Source organism: Canis lupus, chromosome 1 (assembly GCF_011100685.1).
Source record: "Canis lupus familiaris isolate Mischka breed German Shepherd chromosome 1, alternate assembly UU_Cfam_GSD_1.0, whole genome shotgun sequence".
Classification (NCBI taxonomy): Eukaryota; Metazoa; Chordata; class Mammalia; order Carnivora; family Canidae; genus Canis; species Canis lupus.
Window position 1 is genome coordinate 96,259,241 of NC_049222.1, and position 12,787 is coordinate 96,272,027.

Consider the following 12,787-nt stretch of genomic DNA (forward strand, 5'->3'; position numbering starts at 1 on the left):
CTGCTTTGATGAAACCCTATGCACTAAATTGATCCTCTGCGTTTGCGGCGGAGGTGAGAGCCACACGCTGTCAGTGCCGCCTCAGCATATGGTTTTGCAGAGCCCATTTTTGCCAAGACCAGAGGGTGGCTTAGCAGGACTCTATTGCACCTGCTTGAGTGGTGGGCTGAGGTCGCCGGCTGCGTTGGCTGTTCTCACCCGCGTCCTGAACTCCGCACAGCAAGCAGTGCGCATGTTCACAGGCACGTTACCTGCTAACCTGTGGCTCTTGCATGCATGGATAAAGCAGAGGCCCACGCAGAGCTGCTACCCAGCCAGCCAAGCCTGAGACGGAGCATCTCAGCTCACCTTTGCAGCTAACTTAGGACCCCAGAGCGTATCCCTGGGAGAGAGGGGAGTTCTATAGGACATGCTTCCCTAAACCATTCCACAGCCTGGGAAAGCGCCTTCACCCTGCCTCTGCGGGACAAGCCTGCAACTCGCGCGCCAGGGAGGGGAGACCCGGGTTAGCGGCCCCTGGAGCCAGGCGTCCCCGGGCCTGGGCGGGGCGTGGCCGCGAGGGGCGTGGCCTGGCGCCCCCGAGAGGCTCCGGGGGGCGGGGCGAGGCGGTGGGCGGGGCCCGGAGCCAGAGAGACGCCTGGGGGCGGGGCGAGGCCGCGAGGGGCGTGGCCTGGCGCCCCCGAGAGGCTCGGGGAGGCGGGGCGAGGCGGTGGGCGGGGCCCGGCGCCAGAGAGACGCCCTGGGGGCGGGGCGAGGCCGCGAGGGGCGTGGCCCTGCGCCAGGGGGAGGCCCCGGGGGGCGGGGCGGGGCGTGCCCGGCGGCGGGTGCGCGGCGGCGTGCGCGCGGCGGGGGCGGGGCCGCAGCCGCAGGCCCACGCCGTAAACAGACAAGATGGCGGCAGCGGCGGCGGCGGCGCCTGGGGCCTTGGGCACCTTGCAGGCCGGCCGCGCTCGCTTGGTGGCCGCTTGCTGTGCGCGGCTTGGCCCCGGGTGGAGGCTGCCTGGCTCCGTGACTGGCCCGCGCGTCGCTCCGGCGGTCTGGGCCCGGGGCTGGACGCCCGCGGCCGGAGGAGGCTCGGCCCCGCGGAGGGGCTACAGCTCCGAGGTGAAGACGGAGGACGAGTTGCGGGTGCGGTACCTGGAGGAGGAGAACCGAGGTGAGGGGCGCGGCGCCGGCAGCCGCGGGTCCTGGGAAGGGGTCGCAAGGTCAAGTGTCCCGGCTGACGTCAGCGTCCGCTGAGCGGCCCGGGTCGAGACCCCTCTCCTCCCCCACCCCAGCCTTGCACCCTTGAGGTGCTGTGAGTGCCTAAAGGTGTACTCCGGAGCGGCCTACCTGTAAAAGCGGCCCCACTCAGCGCCGAAGACAGACATGCAGCTTACGCCCTCATCTCTAGACGAGCCAAGGTCAATAAACCGGGTGTGTGATATTTGCTTGCAGGTTTTGTGCTTGCTGTGTAATTGCTTTCTGTGCACTCAGATATCGGGGTCCCCCGGGGGTGGAGTTTCAGAAGCTGCAGTGAGAATGCACCTCGTTCTGAACAATCTCCCACGTAAAGCCGTGCAGCCGCAACAGTTTCTCTCCCTCCCCCCCCCGGCCCCCTTCCTTGTTTATTGTAGAAAGTTAAAGTTAGTTTGGGTGACTGAATTCCAGTTTGTTGAGACCCTTTTTGAGCACGTTTTTGTCTTCCGGGTGCCGCGCTAAAGCTCCGGGGACCCAGCGGTCGGTGATAGGGATCTTGCCCTTGAGCTACCTGCGCTGGAGGAGACAGATGCATTAGCAATATAATGCCGCGGGGCGGGGGAGGGCTGTGGAGGAGGGAGGGACCTGCCTCTCGGAGGGGTGAGGGGTGGAGCCCAGTTCCTTTCTCGAGCCCCCTGGGGTCGGGGGAACGTGCTAGAGCAGTTTGCCAGAGGACCTGTCGTTTAATTTGGACAGACAGGTTGTTACTGAGCACCTGTCATCTGTGAAGCAGGAGTGCAAATGAGTTAAGGCATGATTGCTGTCTTTAATAAAGCATCTTCTGACAGAGTGAGGAAGATACTGGCAAAAAAAGGCTCTGCTACCTTGAAAGGCTTGGTGAGGGTGAAGAGCTGTACTACCCCCCAAAAGGGCTATGATCAGTTGTATTTGGGAGGTTGGAGGACTTGACAGGGGGATTCTGAGGGTCTATTTAGGGTTTGGCCAGATGAACTAGGTTTCCAGGCAATCCTGACTAGGCAGGAGAATTTGGGAGTGGTGAGGTTTTTTAGGCAAACTGTCTCTGTGCCTCAACTTTGGTGTGTGTGTAATGGGAAAAATAACACCAACATTGTATGGCTGCCGTGAAAATTAGATGAGAATGTCAATACAAATTGTCCCCTGAGTATCTAGCTCCTAGTGGAGTATGAGGAGTTATTTAATCTGTCATTTGTTTATTATCCCAGACAGAGACCCGAGCATGGTCAAAGGCATGGAATCCAAACGTGTTATGTTTTTGGGAAGTACAGCAGGGCATGTGTGCCTGTAGTGTGGCATGACAGGCGGAGTATTGAGAAATTCAGTGGGAAAGTAGATTTGGGGCTGGAGTGATTAGAGCCTTTTTGGTTAAGCTTGGCCTTACCGGGATTTCGGTTACATTAGATGTCCAAACAGTACCTTAGACATGGAGATTGCAGGTGCAGCGAGTAATGTGCACCATATTTTGTTTGTTTGTTTGTTTGATTTGTCCTTTTGACTTAAATGAATGCAAATAGTGAGTAGAATTTCACAAAATGTCTGGAAAGCCCTTAAGTTAGGATCCAGATGGATCAAAGAGAAGAAATCAAAGCATACAAGACAAGTGCATAAGTTCAGATGTTTGCAGTTACCTGAAACATAAAAATCTGCTGTTGGGAAGTTATAGTTTCTTAAGAAAGTTGACCCAGCTTCCTTTGAATGACAGCTCAGGCTTGGCTAACATTATACATGCTTTGCTTTACTAGCAAACCAGCAGTAAGCAGTGCAAAGAAAAACATGAGTGAGGTCAAGGAATCTGCAGGTAAAGGAGTGTCCCAATGCCTTTGCTTCTCATAGAGACCAGTACAAAATTTGAGGGACTCAGCAGCCTGCAAGGAATAAGAGAATGAGAGTTCTCCCAGAGGTGAGGTCTGAGGAGCCCCAAACTGCTCTTCACCCTCTAGGCCTCTGTAGGCTGATGAAGGTGCTTCAGTGCAGAATGCACCAGCACTCATCTGTTGTCTGGGTTCCATATCTGCAATTTGTTGAGGACGGGCAGTTTGTATGACCAGGTTTCCCTAGCAGTTATTTTTTGCTTTGTTGTCTGACCTACTCGGGGTTTCAGAGCAGCAGTCCTTGCCCTGGTTCCTCAAGGTCTGTCCTTTATACGTTGGCTGCTCACTAGTCATTCTCCTTCCCAGTTTATTGCTCATACTTATCCTGGGGTTACCTCTTTTCAGGGTCAAGAATGACTGCTCCGTTAGAAACTTCTAGTGGCTCCCAGATGCCTGCAGGCAGAGTCCCCAGTCTCCCCTGCTCCTGGAGCCTAAGCTTTGCCTTTGCTCCCTTTTATTTGTGCTTTTGCATGAGGTTCCCAGACTGCATACAAAAGAATGACTTCTCTCTTCCCCTTATCAAACTTCTCCCAGTCTGCCAAGCTTCTACTCATAATTGTGACCCATTTCAAAGCTTATCTTTGAGAACCATGTTGGAAATATTGGTGGCAGAAATAGAGCAAATAATCAAGTGCATCATGCAAGTCTTTCTTGACATCTGCTGCTTGCTTACTGTTCACATCCAGGTTATCAAGACTTCCTGAGTGTCTCTGACGTCTTTCCAGTTTCTCTGCATTCTTCTTTACCAACACCGCTCTTGTCCAAGCCAGCATCGTCTCCCAAGGGCACTTTCCCTGGGTCTGCCAGCTGGTCTTCCTACATCTACTTGCTTTTCGTTTTCAGCAGATTGATTTCTTTGATATATTTTGCTTATGTTTTAATTTTCATTTATTTATTAGTTTATTTTTAAAAGTGTATTTTCATAATTTTATGGCATGGGAATTATATTTATACAAATATATTAAGATGTGTATATATATATATGTTTAATATTTTATTTACTTATATGGAACAGAGAGAGGGAGAGAGCGTGTACTAGAGAGTACGGGCAGGGGAGAGGGGAAGGGAGCCGGACAAGCAGAGTCCCATTGGAGGACCCTGGGATCATAACCTGAGCTGAAGTCAGACTCTTAAGCAGCTGAGCCACCCAGGTGCTGCAAGATGTATATATTTTTTAATCTTTATTTATTTATTTATTTATTAAATCTTTATTGATGTAGAATTCACATACCATAAAATTCAAAATGTATAATTGATTTTAGTATATATAGAGAGTTGTGCCACCAACTCCAACTTTGGAATGTCTTTCATCCAAAAAGAAACCGTTTTCTTTAGCTGTGACTCCCTATTCTCATGCAGTCCTCCCCCTAAAATAGGACCCATTTATCTGTTTTTTCTGTCTCAATAGCTTTGTCTATGTTGGACACTTCATCTGAGAAGTAGTATATATAGTCTTCTGTGGCTTTTTTCACTCAGCATTATGTTTACACGATTCATCGGTGCTGTAGTGAGTGTCAGTACTTCATTTTTTATGGTTGGATAACATTTCCATTGTTTGAATAGATCAGGCCACATTTCGTTTATTCATCATTCATACACATTTAAGGTTGTTTCTATTTTTTGAATATTGTGAATATTGTTATTTAGAGCATTCATGTAAATTTTTGTGGACATTTCTTTTCACCTCCATTTAGTGGAATTGCTGGGTCACATGATAATTCTATGAGTATTAACATTTTGAGGAACTACCAAACTTTTCCAAAGTGGCTGCAGCATTTTACATTCCCACCAGCGAGGTTTGAAAGCTCCAATTTTTGTACATCCTGACCAATACTTGTTATCATTTGTGTTTTTGATTATAGTCATCTTGGTGCATGTGAAGTGGTATCTCCTGGCTTTGTTTTGGAGTTCCCTAGTGGTTAATGATGTAGCATATCTCTTCATGTTTATTGGCCATCTGTGTATCTTCTTTACTGAAATGTCTTCTCAAAGCCTTTGCCCATTTTTTAACTGAGTTGTCTTTTTATTGTTGAATTGTAAGAGTTTTTGTATATTCTGGATACAAGCCCCTTATCAAATACATGATTTGCAAAAAAATTTACTACTATTTTGTGAGTTATGCATTCAGTTTTTTAATGATGTATGTTGAAGAACCTAGGTCTGTATGTGGTTCATTGGAGGTACTCTTTCTGTTCTTGCTTTTCAGTACTTTGCATATCACATGTCAGTTTTTAGTAATAATAATTATTGAAGTTTACGGAATTTCTAAAGTAAAAATATTATATATGAACATGGTAAAATTAAACAAAAAAAGCACTGTGGAAGGGTGCCACCTGTTCATTTTTAGGCCCTGCCATCAAAAGTCAAGACTTTAAACATCTCTTGAGTTCTTGCTGTGAATGGTAATTTTATTCACTGTTCTTGTTTTTTATTCCCCTGTATGGATTACCACATTTTGTTTCTACCTTTTGGATCTTATGAATCATGCTCCTGAACACTGTGTACAGTTTTTTATTTGAATATATCTGTTCATTTCTCTTGGGTAGATACTTAGGAGTAGAATCTGTGGGTCATATGGTGACTTTATGTTTGGTTTTTGGAGGAATCACCAAACTAGTTTCCACAGCAGCTGCACCATTTTAATATCTTCACCAACAGTACACAAGGGTTTCTGTTTCCCCACAGGCTCGCCAACGCTTGTTTCCGTTTGTTGTTCATTCTAGCCCTCCTACTGGCTGTGAGGTGATGCCTCATACTGGTGTTGGTTGTATTTCCCTAATAACAAATGATGTTGAGCATCATTTCATGTGCTTGTTGGCCATTTATATATCTCCTTTGAAGATATATATCTGTTTAAACTTCTGCTCATTTTTCAGTCTGATCGTTTGTCTTTTTGTTATGGGTAGTAAAAATTCTTTTATAATCCGGTTATTAACCCTGTGTCAGATGTATGATTTGCAAATATTTTCTATTCTGTGGGTTATTTTTTTCACTTTTTCTTGATAGTTTTGGTGAGTTATGTTTTTTCTTTTGTTGCCATATTTAAGACACTGTTGCCTAATCCAGGGTCATGAAGATTTATACTTGTTTCCTTCTGAGAGAGCTGTAATTTTAGCTCTCACAGTGTTCTCAGATCCATTTTGAGATAATTCTTTTTTAAAGATTTTATTTATTTATTTGAGAGAGAGAGGAAGAGAGAGAGAGCGCGAGCACATGAGCTGGGGGAGCAGCAGGTCATTGGAGAAGCAGACTCCCCGCTGAGCAGGGAGGTGGACATGGGGCCAGATCCCTGGACCTCGGGATTGTGACCTGAGCCGAAGGCAGATGCTTAATGGACTGAGCCACCTAGGGTCCCCATTTTGAGATAACATGTGAGGAGAAGGTCGAATTTCATTCTTTGGTGGGTTAATATCTAGTTGTCCACCACTGTTAGTTGGAAAGACTGTTCTTTTTAACACCAAATGGTCACAATATCTTTTTCAAAAACCAAGACCGTGAGTGTAGGTGTTTATTTCTGGACTCTTATTTCAATTCCGTTGATCTGTATGTCTATCTTTATACCAGTACTGCACCATTTGTTTTCAATGTAGCTTTGTAGTAAGTTTTGAAATTAGGAAGTGTCCTGATTAAGTCCTTCAACTAAGGCTTTCAACTTACTTTTTCTTTTTAAAAATTGTTTATTTATTTAATTCTTTAATTCCTTTTTCTTTTTTAAGATTGTTTTGACTACTTGAGGTTCCTTACAGTTGCATTTGATTAGCTTTGTATATTTTTTCAGAATTATTGATAAATAAAAATTCAAGAATATAGAGAAGGAAGTGTACTTCATATATATATTTGAAAAGAAAATATAGTAGTTCTCAAGTTTTTAAAATTCTGAATGTTTTAATATTTACATCTGTCTCTAATTCTATGTGTATAATTTTGTATTCTTTTACTTACAAGGACTCCCTAAATTTTATAAGCTTTAGGGCCTGCAAAGCCTAGATTCTACCTGGTGATAGTTTCAAGATGTTTCTTGAAGTTATCCAAATATCTTCTAAGATGTTTTTCATCCCATTGAGGTCTGCTCTTGTGAACAAATAGTGTTTTGGCTGGGCAGTTAATGAGATAATATTTTTTTAGACATATTTGTTAAAATTAAGAATGCACATTCTCAGGCCACTTGGGTGGCATCCAACTCTTGGTTTTGGCTCACGTCATGGTCTCAGGGTGGTGTGATCAAGCCCTGTGCTGGACTCCGCACTCTGCATGGAGTCTGCTTGAGACTTTCTCTCCCTGTCCTTTTTTTTAAAGATTGTATTTATTCATGAAATACACAGAGAGAGAGACGCAGACAGACATAATAAGCAGAGGGAGAAGCAGGCTCAGACTGCTTCTCAGACTGGAGGATCACATCCTGAGCTGAAGGCAGATGCTCAACCAGAGTCACCCAGGCGTCTCTAAATAAATAAATCTTTTTTTTTTTTTTTTAAATAATGCACATTCTGTTAGACCTAGAAATTCTACTTCTTGATACCTCCTGTCAGAAGTACACATCTGTAGAAAAGAAACCTTCAGGAATGTTCATTGCAGCATTGAAGTATTTAGAAAAATTTAAAACAGTTTATTTCTGGGATGCCTGGGTGGCTCAGCGGTTGTGCGTTTGCCTTTGTCTCAGAGTGTGATGCCAGGGTCCCGGGATTGAGTCCCGCATTGAGCTCCCTGCATGGAGCCTGCTTCTCCCTCTGCCTGTGTCTCTGCTTCTCTCTCTCTTTCTCTCTCTCCCTCTCCCCCTTTCCCTTGCTCTCTGTGTCTCTCATGAGTAAATAGATAAAATCTTTTTAAAAAAGTTTATTTCTTATTTTTTTCAGTTTTCTTTTTTTAAGGAAAATTTAGGTACAATTTAAATACTCCTCAAAAGAAAAATAAATAATGGAAATTCACAGACTATTACTCATTAAGAAGAATGTCTTGATAAATATCTTTAAGGCTGAATTAAGTAGATAAAGGAAATATGTATGACCTATTTATGTAGACCAGCACCAACAGAAAATACAATCCCGTTTGTGGCAAATATCAACAACAACCAAAGCTGTAGTACACTATTCTTTATTTCTGTATGTAATGGCATTTTCTGGAAAGTACATACCAACAGATAATGATAATACTTTATTTATTGCATCAGAGTGTGTTAGAAGGAACAGTAACAGTTGAATGCTTATGTTGTAAACTTTATGTATATTTTATCATTGATTCTCACAACAGTCCCATGGAGTTGGAAAATATTAGTATTGGAATAGAGTAAGAAACTGAAGACCATAGAGGTTAAGTAACTTGCCCAAAGTCACACAGCTAGTAAGTGTTGGACTGGGATTTTGACTCCAGTAATTAGATGTCAGAACCTGCATTCTAAGCCTCTTAGTACCCTTAGAGTTGATATTGATGTGGGGCACCTCAAAGGCACTTTAGGTTCACTTTCATTCAAAACCAAATTCATAAACTCTAGCCCCTTCCATCCTCACCTTGGTTCTATTTTTTTGTTTGTTTGTTTGTTTTTTTTTTTATGGTCTGTCTCTTGAAGATCATCTGTCATCCAGTTGGTGTGAAACCCTGGTAGCCACTCCTAATACCTTTCAGTGCAGTTAGTTCTCAGTCCAGTCAATCCAGATTTTACTTCTTGAGTGACTCCTAATTGCCTTCACTGTGTTCCTCACTCTGTTGAGCTCTGCCAAACCTGCTGGACTGCAATCTCCCAGTCTTATCAGTTTCTGCTTACAGGTTATTGGAGCACCATTTTGAATGATTATTTTATTACCGTTTGTTGTTTCTTCCCAGACTCTAGTACCTTGAGGGCTGAGCACTATGATGTGTCCTCAGGACAGTTGAGTCTGACACATCTGGTCTTACCCAGTTGGTTTTGTTCACGAGGTTGCAGAGGCTTGAACAGTGCAGCAACGTCATTGGTTCAAGTGTGGAGTTTGTCGCCACTTCTAGCTTCTCCGCTTCCAGTTGCTTCCATCTTTTCAATAGGATAAAAATACTGTTTCCCTCTTAGGTTACTGTGGGGGTCACATGGCTTCATGAGCATAGAGCCCTGGGAACGATGTCCAGAATGCACTACAGTACTCAAGTAGTGACAGCCGTCGTCCTGAGTCAGGGGACCTACCCAGCTCAATGGGAGGTTTCATGCAGAGCCATGAAACCAGTTCTAGATACCAGTTCTTCATGATTTTCTCCATGCTGAGATTGTTTGGGATTCTTGAAAATTTATTCTGTGAGCTGAAGTTTATCTTTGTACTTTCTTATTCAAATAGGTTTGTGGTTTCTTGCATAGGGAAGGCATGTGTACATTTGTCTTCAGTTTAACTCCGTTACAAAGAAGGATCCTATTCACTCCACCCCCAAGGAGGTGGAAGGCATTTCCCTATACAAGGAAAATTTGTGCTTACTCAGAGGTCAATCAAGGTCAAGTACAGGTTGTATAGGGCTTTGAATATCAGATAAGGTCTTTGAATGCAGATGTTTTGGAGACAAAGAATTTTAAGGAGGAGGTAGATTCTGTGCATAATGGTTTTTGGAAAATTTATTGGACTGAAGCACTTGGAATGGGATGGTGGGTTTCTGATAGACAAGTTAGGAGGGTGCGCTGGGCTTCGTGGGAGAAAGAATGAACTTTGCTTTTATAGATTGAGGTTGAATTACTTGGTGGACTGTATCTAAATGGAAGCATCTTCAGGTGAAGTACGTGGAACAGAGTCAGGAGAGAAACTTGGGGTGGAAATACTGAGAACCATGTAATATGACAAAAAGAGTAAATGGAATGATACAAAGTCCTGATACACTAGCAAAAACCTGATCCCACAAGGCATGCTGTGACAAGGATTGCTTAGCTGTTACTTCTGTATGTACTTGAAGGTGATGACACCACATTTTAAATAGTACTCTGTAATTGAGAATTTTCACTAATAAGTACATTTAGTAAAATGTGCCATATTACCTTGGTGGTGCTTAAGAGAGAAATTGAAAGGGACATGATGTTAATAAAGTTCTTATGTAATAGGCAGAAGAAAAGAGGTGCATATTAAGTACTATATTGAACTTAATAGATATATTACATATACCACATTCTTTAAAAATAGGCTTATCTTGTAAAGGAGAGTAGACTCAAATAAGGACAAAGCTGTTGGTGTGAACCTGAAGGAAAGGGCAGATTTCCTAAGTCCCAAGTTAATTAGCTGTGTGTGTGGGAGTCTGTACCACGAATACTCACTAACTCAGATGCTTGTGCTGTTTTTTCTTGACTAGGAATTGTGGTGCTTGGAATAAACAGAGCTTATGCCAAAAATACATTCAGTAAAAGTCTGGTAAAAATGGTGAGTGTAAAGATTAAGCTGTTTGCTTCTAGTATTAAGATACATGTTGACATCATTCTGAAAGTGATTTTTCCTTTTTTTCTCCTTACCCTCCCTGTATCTGTTTAGCTCTCAAAAGCTGTGGATGCTTTAAAATCTGATAAGAAAGTGCGGACCATAATAGTCCGGAGTGAAGTCCCAGGAATATTCTGTGCTGGTATGTAAATAAATTTATTATGACATTGAACCATAGTCTAACTTTTCCTCAGCGATAACCCATTTTTCCATTATAAAGTGTTTGTGAGTAGAATTCTATTATGGACATTTTCTTTGTCTGTTTTTTACTGTTTTACAAGACAAAAAATGCTTTGTATTAGTTAAGAAACTTTTGCAACGTGTTGTTTTGGAAGTTGTTAAGATAATTCGAGCCATTAAAATATTTGTAATGCATGTGTAATATATATGAAAGATCAACTGGGAAGGAAGAGTTGAGTCTCCTACCTATAACAGTGTGCTCTGTGTTTATTGTTGCTTAAAAAATACTTTCTTTAAGTAGCAGTAGCTATCCCAGTAAAAGGTGTTAAGTATAGATAGACATTTGCTTTGGACATTGTTTATAGTGGCACCTACTTAAGTTTGTGTCCATGGATTGTACTTTTTTTTTTTTAAAGATTTTATTTATTTATTTATGAGAGACCGAGGGAGGGGGGTGGGTGGCTGCCGAGACACAGGCAGAGGGAGAAACAGGCTCCATGCAGGGAGTCCGACCCAGGACGCCATCCCGGGTCTCCAGGATCACGCCCTGAGCGGAAGGCAGTTGCTCAACCACTGAGCCACCTGGGCTGCCCCATGGATTGTATTTTTAAATTGGCATCCATGGCAGCAAAAATTAAGATTTTTTCCAGCCAATTGTACTGTATTACCTAAAGCTAAAGATTAGGTTGTCTTATTCTTTCCGTATTTGTTATTTCTATGCCATGAAATTGAATAAATCCATGTCAACTAGTAAAATAGTAAAACTAGTAAATGTAGATGATGAAGGTAAATGCTGATAACGTGCAATATCATTGTCATTTACAAGTGAAAGAAGAAGTTGGCTGAGGCCTAAAAAATTTTTTTTGGTAAAAAATATGAGATAATCTGTTTTGGGCAATTAATCATTTGAAGGAATGACATAGAGCATTTTATTTATTAAACAAGCATCTATTAAACATTGAGAGTGTACCCAGAGCAATGCTGGGAACTCTGGAAAGTTTGCAGAGGTCTTTGTTGTGGCTGATAGGCCTCAGTTTCGTTCTTAAGAGTCCTCAGGCAGGGTTCATTCAACCTCTGTGGCTTCCACCCTAAAATACTGCAGAATTTTGTGGTATTTTAGGAAACATTCAGCGTAAATGAATTCTATTTTGGCTTTTAATGCATCGTGGCATACCTAAAAAGATTAGTTTTAACTCCAGTTGGGTGATGGGAGAGAGCATATCCTTAGCTGCCGGCGTGAGGGCCTTTTGCAGTATAGCTTTTGCTTTTTTACACATTGCAGGCAGGTAAGGCCATCGCCCCTTCTGGTTGTTGGGCACCTTGAGTGCTGGTGGAGTACGGCGCAGTGAGCCAATAAATGGTGGCCATTAATAATTTCTGTCAGGCTTTACAGTATGGAGAATTTACCGTGAGAGAACGGAATTCTTGGATGTGTTTGGACTGGGTGACTGAGTCCAACATGTAGATCCCCCGAGGGCTGCTTGGAGGCTTCTTGGGAAGAAAGGCCAGGAGCAGTTTGGAGGCCTTTAAGGAAGGCCCAGAGACATGAATCTTTTGAGGAGTGACAGTGATGTCTTCAGGGCAGAGCAGCGGTTCAACATTCAGTGTTACTTACTGAGGCTATAGGCATCTCTGTCTTTCTGTTGGCCACAGGCTTGGTGACCATAACACTGTAATTACTGGAAGAGTTTGGCTGTCCATTTGTTTTGCATCTTCACGTTATTAGTACTCTGAAAAAGCCTTTAATGCTTTAGAACAATTTACAGCTCTTTTTTTATGGGTTGCCTTCTTGGGAAAATATTAAGTAAATGCTTTTTTACCAGATTAACACGTTGGCCTTGACTACTGTTTTCCTGAGGGTTAATCACATTTATTTTCTTTGCTGTATGTGCTTTCTAATTTCTGCATGATCAGGATAATCTTCTGCTATATTTAACTCATGAGATTTGTTACCGTATTTTGTTAAAAAAAAATCATTGTTTGAATTATAGAAAAATTGGGGCAAGTCATTTATTTTAGTAACTTGGTGTATATAATGGAACCATTCTTTAAAATTTTTCTGAAAGGTTTTTTTTTTCCTTACATATATTTGAAGGAGGCAGTCATTAT

At 42.8% G+C, this 12,787-nt stretch overlaps 1 protein-coding gene across 4 annotated transcripts in view; it reads left to right on the plus strand.

The window, feature by feature from the left end:
• The first annotated feature begins 863 nt into the window (after positions 1 to 863).
• Positions 864 to 12,787, plus strand: part of AUH (AU RNA binding methylglutaconyl-CoA hydratase) — a 159,787-nt gene continuing 147,863 nt past the window's right edge. For all 4 annotated transcript variants that reach the window (XR_005354315.1, XM_038527301.1, XM_038527303.1 and 1 more), the window contains exons 1-3: positions 864 to 1,156; positions 10,377 to 10,444; positions 10,553 to 10,640. Coding sequence is in view for 3 of the 4 variants with exons in the window: in XM_038527301.1 (XP_038383229.1) it covers positions 892 to 1,156; positions 10,377 to 10,444; positions 10,553 to 10,640 (421 nt within the window). In the remaining variant the exon portion in view is untranslated. The remainder of the gene's footprint in view (positions 1,157 to 10,376; positions 10,445 to 10,552; positions 10,641 to 12,787) is intronic.